General features: G+C 38.4%; 1 protein-coding gene across 1 annotated transcript in view; it reads right to left on the bottom strand.

The window, feature by feature from the left end:
- Positions 1-3,204: 3,204 nt before the first annotated feature.
- PPARG (peroxisome proliferator activated receptor gamma) overlaps positions 3,205-9,309 on the bottom strand; it is a gene marked incomplete at both ends in the record, with an annotated part of 47,227 nt that continues 41,122 nt past the window's right edge. Inside the window, one exon of the mRNA XM_081320463.1 lies at positions 3,205-3,452. Within this exon, the coding sequence (XP_081176589.1) occupies positions 3,205-3,452 (248 nt within the window). The remainder of the gene's footprint in view (positions 3,453-9,309) is intronic.

Raw genomic sequence — 9,309 nt, 5'->3', positions numbered from 1 at the left:
TATATACCTGCATTCAGAAAAAAGGAAAGAAAACAGAAAAGAAAAGAACACACATGTTAATTTCAAGTTAACAAATGTTTTGGGTTATAGTTATATTTTCAAAAAGCAGTCAGTGATTTATGATTTGGAATATTTTCGCCAAAGCCCTCGAGGTTCTGAAAATAACACAGCCTACATAAATTGACATGAGCAAGCTTTTTTTTAATAAATAAAATCCCATAGAAGCAGAATATATTTAAACTCAAACCAAAATTATAATTATAATTCACATGAGAAAATACTAGGACTTTAGAAAAACGGTTTTTCCCTGAAGTGGCTGAATGGTCTAATTAAGTACAGAACCCATGGTGAAAATCTTTTTTCTTATTTCAAACCCTGATACATGCTAAAAAAGTTATATATTCTTGTAGCTCATTCATAATTCTGCTTATCACTTTTAAACAGACAAATGCCTAGATTCCGGAACACCATTTTTGCAAGAAAAACCAATTTTAATATGAAAAATGTAATATATCTAAGCTATAATATTAATTTTATTTATCACTTTACATTTTCAATTTTTCTCAAGCTACTAGCACCAGTTGAAATCAAAATCTGAAATAGGTAATTTCCTTATTTTCAGTAAGGAAATTAAAAATGGCATTTTATTTGAGGCAGATTAGATTGCTACTCTGACTTAATCTAGAAGCTCTCATTAAATTCTTAAATATTGTGCTTCCCACTTGTAAATCATTCATAGAAAGCAGAAGTGAGAAACAGCTGGAAATCAATGTCATCAAATCTCCTTTGCAGGTATTCTAGAATCCTAATTTACTATTTGCCAAGTATTGAATACACATTTCAACATAGAATAAATATCCTGCCAAACCAACTCATTAGAATGGAATTAGTGTTAGCCAATTCTATCTAGCAGCATGTCACAAGTTGCAAGATTTAAGAACCCACTTTATGTTCAAGCTTTACACCTTGATTAAATATACAATATATAAACCATGGGGAATCAGGGTGTAGTGAATGACTCTCCTTTTCAGTTTTGATAATAAATACAGTTCACTTTCGAATTGCTTTAGATATGCAGTCCTATTGGTTTGATTCACCAGTGTACACTTCTCCATATCTCCTGGTATGGTTTTGTTCATTGTGTGGGAAGCAAATCAGAGGTTTCAATGTATAAGACTCTTACGTTTGATACCTGGCAGTATCATTCTAGGAGCACCAATCGATAGCTATATCCTTCTGGAGGGAACCACAATTGTGTTCAAGGCAGAGATTAGCAAGTTCAACCCTCTTTAGAAGCATGGCTACTGATAGGCTAACTCCCTGTGACCTGTAATGGTACTTCCTTGTTATTTCCAACTATTCTCCTTAGAGAATTTTAGAGAGAAGATTTGAAGATCCACAGTGGGTTCAAAAACCTGATTAAGGCTATTGGTTTATTCAGAGTTTATAGCAAGGATGGGTAACTTACTTCATTCAGACGTTGCTATGCTATCACTCCTAGCATTTTTTTTAATTTTTTTTTAATTCCATTTATATCCCGCCCTTCTCCGAAGACTCAGGGCGGCTTACAAGTTTAGCAGTAGCCTTCATTCTATGTATATGCCTGCTTATTAGGGCTTTCACACACACCCCAAGCGGCATTATTACAAAGTCAGCTTAATTGCCCCCAACAGTCTGGGTCCTCATTTTACCTACCTCGGAAGGATGGAAGGCTGAGTCAACCTTGAGCCTGGTGGGATGCGAACCTGCACTGATTGCAGGCAGCTGGTGTTACTTAAGGAGGCATTAGCCCACTGCTCCACCAAGGCATCCCTCACCAACTGGCCTTGGGAGACTGGAAGCTCTAATTCAGCAATATCTGAACTGCCACTTGTTTATCTACCTCCGATTTAATTCACTCTCACTATGGAGAATTTCCCTGAGCCATAGTATTTAGATCATGGTGATCGGTACTTTGCCTGCAATGGTGTAATTTTCAGGCCGTTTACGCCAGTCTTAATCTTTAGCATTAGCAGCATATTTACTTGGAGAGAGGGCGGGGGGGGGGGAAGAGGGGAAAGGATGCTTTCTACATTTCCATTTTGGCTCAGCTCCCAAACTCCCGGCATGCCAAAAGCAGGACAGATGCACAATCTGCCTGAACAGGGACACCAGTGGACTTCCCAAAGTCACCAAGCATTTCCAGTGAATAACAATTTCCTTTCTCAGGTGATGAATGCTATCTTGTTCCAACTTGCTGCCCTATAAATACTAATCCAAACAGCAGTCCCATAAAGTCTGCCCTGTTGCTTTGCAACGGTTTGGCTTGCTTGAGGGCAATCACATGAGGGATCTCACTGCCAGCTTTGCCAAGATCAAAAGAGCCTGCTGTTGCCACCACCTCCAACACACACACACACACACACAGAGGGAGTGTTTTACATCTCAGGGCAAATCCGATTTTCTGGTCCTGTGCCAAATTACCGCTAGAGGCAGCAGAGAAAGGCTGTGCAGCTCACATTTGAAATCAGCATACAATATAAACGAAGCATTAAAAAAACCCACCATAAAACTAATTTTGGATGATGTATCCTAAGCACCTTGAAATGTACATATATTATTTAATATAAATGTAAATCATAAATATTCATTCTTCCGGCAGTCTCTTTCAAACCCCAGCTAAATGTCAAGAATGTTTTAAGAACCCCCCCCCCCCCGCCCGCTAATTATAGTTTTAAAATTGGGGCCTTTTTGCCCCTTTCTGAAAAAACTTATTTAAAAGTTAGATATATGTAATTTGAGCACTCTAAAACAACGCAGTGACCTGTATAATTGTTTTGATTCACAACCACATCAAGATCCAGAAAACTTCCCTCAAGGGGGAAATTACTCTTCTTTGCAGTGAAGCTGATCTATACTTTTCCTCCAATGTTGTTTTTAAGGTTGAAAAAGCAGTGCTATTATATCAAACAAGTCAGGAAAAAAAAGAATCTGGTAAATACAGTCAACATTTTGATGATATAGACATTTTAATATTAAAAGCAAATTGTAAATGTATCTTTATAAACAATATGCATAAAATAGATCTATAATAGTAAAGCTCTGTCTCTTTTTAAATGTTTTTTTTTCACAGTAATTTCTTAGGTATGTAATATTTTCCCTCTTAAAGAAATAGTGCAATTTGATGAACGTACTTATGTAAATGAATTAGAAATCTGATGACCCTTAATACAAATCCTTGTAAATTTCTTGTAGGAGTGGATGAAGGCTCATATCTGTCTCCGTCTTCTTTATAATTTGCAACAGCTGCACATGTTCTGTTACAATCTGTCTGAGGTCTGTCATTTTCTGCAACAGTTTTGCAAACAGCTGTGATGATTCTGGGTGATTCAGCTTTAACTGGAGTTCTAGTGATTGCAGCAAACTATCTTGAATATCTTCAATAGGCTTCACATTCAGTAATCCAGGGCGATCTAGAAGTAAATAAAACCATTTGTTTTAAAATGTATGTAGCTACATGGCCATCGGTATAGCTGAACGATAAAGGGGTCTGCTGCAGTTCTAGCACTGAGGAAATACCTGAACTGGAATTACTCTAAGTTTTTGACTGCCACAAAAATCTGCTTTTTAGGGTCAGAGATATTTTCTAGTCTCAGTTCATTAGTGATTCTCCCTTCACACACATTTTTACCTGTACCTCTGTTTCCACTGTATTTTTCTTGCCATTTGTTTATGATTTTTATTTAACAGGTAGTTGTTGACAACATTCAGCTATCTCTCCACCAGGTAGACACCAGGTCCACAGCTTAATTGTAATCCTGTCTTTAAGTTGAACTTTTGGACAAATGGAGAAACTCTACAATTCTACAAGCAAAAGGGATGAAAATGCAGCCAAATGTTGCTAATAATTGTGCACAATGTTCCTATTTTGACAACATCTGCAAGTGACCATTGCTGCCTCTCTTGATAATATATAATCTCCTAAACTCACTTGGCAATGTGAAACCACATCTTAATAGCCAGAGTCCACCGGCTTCATGCTGCAAGGCAAAAGTTAATAAGTAAAACAATTGCTAAGTCATTCAAGTAAGTGGACAAGCTGGGTGTCATCTTGTCATGGTATGAGGGCATCGGGTACAGGCTCAGATGCGTTTGGATAAGGTGTACTGTACAGCTTTCACTAATCTAGTGCCCTCCAGCTGTGCTGCAAGAAATTTCCATTTGTCCCATTCAGAATGCTCATGGGGACAATGATAATGATGATGCAAGTCACACAACGCCAACAAAAGGAGATTGATCTGTTGTTGTCTAGGATTTACAGCCTGACACAGGAGGGAACAGAGCAAATGACACCCTCACATGACAAAGTTCCTGCATCGTCAAAGAATAAAGGGAAGAAGACCGAAATCAACAAAGGATGACTTTAGGAGTTGTGCAAGTCTTTGGATACCTAACAAAAATCTCAATGTCATTTCCCAGGTTTGGCTTATAAATACCAGATATTTCATGGTGGCCATTCCTGCAGTTTTTATAGAACAATTCTTATACCCGAAAGGGTAACTTCCTTGATCAATTAAGCCTGCAGCTCAAACTCCAGAGGCCCAAATTGACTGCTATTAAGTTATTTAAATAAAGCTGTTGATTACATTGCCAGGTTTAAGTTCTCAGTTTTGTCACTGGAATTTGATTTTATTCAAGGTCATAGAAATTGTATGGTGTTAAGCGAAGGAAGTTAAAACAATAACAGACGAGAAAGCAAGAAATCAGCTCTGTGTCTGTTTAAAGGAGTTCATGTAGGCTGAACTAGTTCTTGTAAGGATTTACAACCTGATTATATAAACCACAAAACGACTTATTTACCCTAGATGTCAAAAAGAGGCAGCATTCCATATAAACTGGAACTGAATTACCCGATAGTACTTTCATAACTTGGGTTTTTACATTATAATTCACACTGACTAACTAGACCTAATGTTATAGGAAATTTTATAACCCCCCTATTTACATAACAAGAACATAGAACCATTTTTCTCAAATGCTTTATTTTTTTTCAGAAATCATAAGGTTATCGCTACCACTACAAAATTCTAAACCCAATCCATAAGTTAGTTAAAAAAATAAGCAATACTAATATTCTACTTTAAAAAAATGAGGAAGGAATAACACTAGAGTGTAAAAAAGGACCCACAGAAAAGCTGTGTCAAAAAGAGTTGACGTACTGGGTTTACATTATTTTAAGAATTATATCCTATGATGCCTTTCTTCCAGCAAAAGAGGTTCTGCAGTTAGAACAGACTTCCCCTTCCTTCCAGTTCCAAATTTGCTCAAGAAGCTTGGAAAAGCAAAACAGTTTTTTTTTCAGGAAAAAAAGGAAAAAAGAAATGAGAGACAAACTTTGTTCATGTAATATTGCACAAACAGAAGCCTACTCATGTGACACTCAAGGTCATTTATTCAAAACTTTTAGAGCTGTCTGCTATGTATGGAGGATATGTGTGCGTAAACATTTTTAGAGATGTGGCAGTTAATATTTTTAAAAAATGTTACTTGTCTGGTTTTGGGGAAATCACATAGATTTTAATAGTATTCTGATAATCTGCAAATCCTAAAACATCTGGGTAGGACTCATTGTGCATAAACATAAATTTTAAGCAAATGTAAAGTCTGCAGCATCTTTTCCCACTGTTTTTGAAAACCTAGAATAGTGATGGCAAAACTTTTAGAGACCAAGTGCCCAAAAACCGGCCCTGGCTGCACCCCGCCCCCTGCCCTGCCCCCCATCCGGCCCGCTCTGCCCCTAACCCCGCCCCCCCTCAGGGCTATTCACCGCCTCTACAGCCTGCAGATCACCCAGGCATCCCAGCAGCACCATAGCAGCCACGCCCTCCACCCACACCCCGCAGCATCAACTGCATGCGATGGAGCACGAGGGCAGAGTCTTGTCCCTGCTGCCCAGCTGCCATTTCCTTGGCTGCGCTGCTCTGCACGGGCCCCCGCTCAGGGGCGACTCTCCTCTGGGGGGGCTGCTGGTGAGGAGTGGGCTGCGGAGGGAGGTGGGGCTGGGGCAACAGCGCATGTGCCCACAGAGAGGGCTCTGAGTGCCGCCTCTGGCACGCGTGCCATAGGCTTGCCACCACTGATCTAGAAAATCCCTTGCTTGCTTCACTAATAGTCTTTAATGTTGTTAACAATATAGTAATATTCAACTTGTCTAAAAGTAACTTCCTTGCAACCCAAGCAAATACAAAAACAGACTGAATTGTACAGATCCTTTCTACAATAAAAAAGGATATTTTTGTCAGACATAATTTTTGTTTCAGGAATTTATCAAGAGATCCAGATATCTTCTTTGATTTGAGGCTCTTATCTATTTTCTCACTGTTTTGCTTGTTTATCATGATAAACTGTTTTGCTTGTTTATCATGATTTAAGAGCCTTGGTGGAGCATTAAGAGCCTTGGTGGAGCAGTGGGCTAATGCCTCCTTAAGTAACACCAGCTGCCTGCAATTAGTGCAGGTTCGAGTCCCACCAGGCTCAAGGTCGACTCAGCCTTCCATCCTTCCGAGGTAGGTAAAATGAGGACCCAGATTGTTGGGGGCAATAAGCTGACTTTGTAAAAATGCCGTTTGGGGGGGGAAAGCCCTAATAAGCAGGCATATACATAGAATGAAGGCTATTGCTAAGCACATTGATTTGTGTTTTAGATTGTAAGCTGCCCTGAGTCTTCGGAGAAGGGCAGGATATAAATGGGATTAAAAATAAAAATAAATAAATAAAGACCCCCCTCACCGCAAAAAACAACAACAGAAAACCTACATAATGCTTTCTCCAAGAATCTTCCCTCTTAAAGTACCCTCAAATCAAGGCCAAGCTTATGATGCTGAAGCATTTTAAAAAAATTATGAAGCCTAATTGGAATTTGAATAGTTGGACCCTTCAACACATTTAAAGATAAATTCCAGATAGACTTTAGGACGAAGTCCTAACATAGGGTGGCACACATGCCTGTCTTCCCAAATAGTCATGGATTCTCCTTTTAGGAAACGTTAAACAGAAAAGATAAAAACCAACTTCTACAGTTCTTTTACTTTAAAATTAAACTGCAGTTTAGTTAACTACAGACAAACTTTAAGAATACTGCTACTGTAATATCAATAATATCAAAGTTATTTTTGAAAGATTGATAATTATGTAAAATATAAAGCTGAAACAATGTTCCCAAAGTAGATGACCATATTTAGAGATAGGCTTTTATCCAATGTGGAAGTCTATTTTATTCTTCAACATTCTCAAAGAGAACCTTACTTTCTGTTAATCATTCACTTACAAAATGTTCATAACAATTATTTTATGTTCTATGTACACTTGCAAAATTCCTGTGTATTCTTATCTCTTAAGAGCAATTGCTACTGAAGCTCATTTAGAACAAGAATAAGCATTTGGCTGGGAACTCTTATCATAATGTCAGTGTGACTCAGCAGTTGCGTGCCTGATTTTAATGAGTACAGAATCAGGTTTTAAATCCAAAGAAACTAGCACTGGCTGCACATATCTTACAAGTTATATAAAAAGATCCTTAATAGGTGGAGAAGCCCTCAAAATTGTTGACTGGCTTGTCCTTTTTAATGAGAGTTTGTCTTTCTCAGTCTGTAAGGCAGCAATTCCTATACTGATAAAATAGCTCAAGCCCTGAAAAAATGCATTTTCAACTAGATTGGATCCAACAGAAGTATTTAGCAGATGGCTTTTTTTTCTACAGGAGACTGTTAATGTAGTATGGGAATCCTCCAGTGGAAAGGGGGGAGGCAATCTTCTCTGATCCCCTCTCTCCTACTGTAAATTTCCCCTGAAATTCCCAGAGCAACCGGGAAGGTGGTGATGAAGCTTCAGTGAAATGAAACTGGCAAGGATTATCTCATTCCTCTTGTCTCACAGGAAAGGCCATTTTGGGCAGAATTCTGGTAGCAGAATTAAAACTGGATCAAACTACGAAGGAAACTACGACTTAATGCTCATCTTCAAAATCATTTATTCCTAGACTGTACATTTGTCAATAGTTTCAATTATTCAAGCCGCAGTGGAGTTATTACTTGATAGCCTTTAATCTGTACAACTTCAGGCACAATTATTGGGAATATGTAATATCTTGAATGTACTTTCTGTTGGATTATGCCTGAAGAAGATTTAAAAGACTGGTAAAAACAGCAGCTTGTACTGTCCATTTTGTGGGAGCTTTATTCTGGGTATATTAAATCCTTCTGAAAATTTAATTTACAATTGATCTGATTGTAAATTTGTTGCCAAATTTGTTGCTATTTTAAGGATTAAATATTTATACAAAAACACCAAAGAAACAAAATAGGAAGAGTATTGATGCTTTTGGTGTTGGAAAAGACTCCAGTTTGGTCCAGTGGTTAAGGCACCCAGCTAGAAAGCAGGAGGATGTGAGTTCTAGTCCCACTTTAGGCATGAAAGGCAGCTGGGTGACATTGGGCCAGTCACACTCTCTCAGCCCAATCCACTTTACAGGTTTGTTATTGTGAGAAAATAAGAGTAAGGAAGAGAATTAGGTGTGTTCATCTAATTAAGTGTGGGATAAAAAAATTCCAAGATCTAAAAAAAACTCCTCCTGAGAATACTGTGGACATCCAAGAAAACAAACCATTGAACAAATCAACCCAGAGTTCCCACTTAAGACCCAAACTACTAGACTCAAATTACTCTACTTTGGAGACATGCAAAGACCTAGCACTCTGGAGATGGCTTTAATATTGGGAAAGGTAGAAGGAAAGAAAAGAGGACGATGAGTAGCAAAGTGGATAGATTCAGTTACGTACAGAGATGATAGGGGTTGCTGCTGGAAGAGCTAAGAGTTGACATCAACTTGATGGCATATAATCAATCAATTAGGGAAAATTTTTCTCATGCAAGAATCTCACAGGCACTAAATGACGCCTTGCTAGAAATGTCTACTAGTTAATTCAGTCCAGTTTGCAAAAACCACTTGGTAAATTTTACCACAAGTTACAGCTGCACCAAAACTTCACAGAGATCAATAAAAGCTTGGAATATCTCTAACAAGGATTGGACGTGAGAGCACCCTGAGCAGTTGCATTACTGCCTGGTTTGGAAACTGCACCGTTTCAGATCGCAAAACCCTACAGCGAATAGTGAGGATGGCAGAGAAGATCATCGGGGTTGCTCTTCCCTCTGTCATGGATATTTACATCACACGTTGCATCCGTAAAGCCAGAAACATTGTGGCTGATTACACACACCCTTCATACACACTCTTCACTCTTTTGCCATCTGGAAAGAGGTGCAGGAGCA

The sequence above is a fragment of the Vipera berus genome (genome assembly GCF_964194415.1).
Source record: "Vipera berus genome assembly, chromosome: 2".
Taxonomy (NCBI): Eukaryota; Metazoa; Chordata; class Lepidosauria; order Squamata; family Viperidae; genus Vipera; species Vipera berus.
This window is presented reverse-complemented; position numbering and strand designations above follow the sequence as displayed.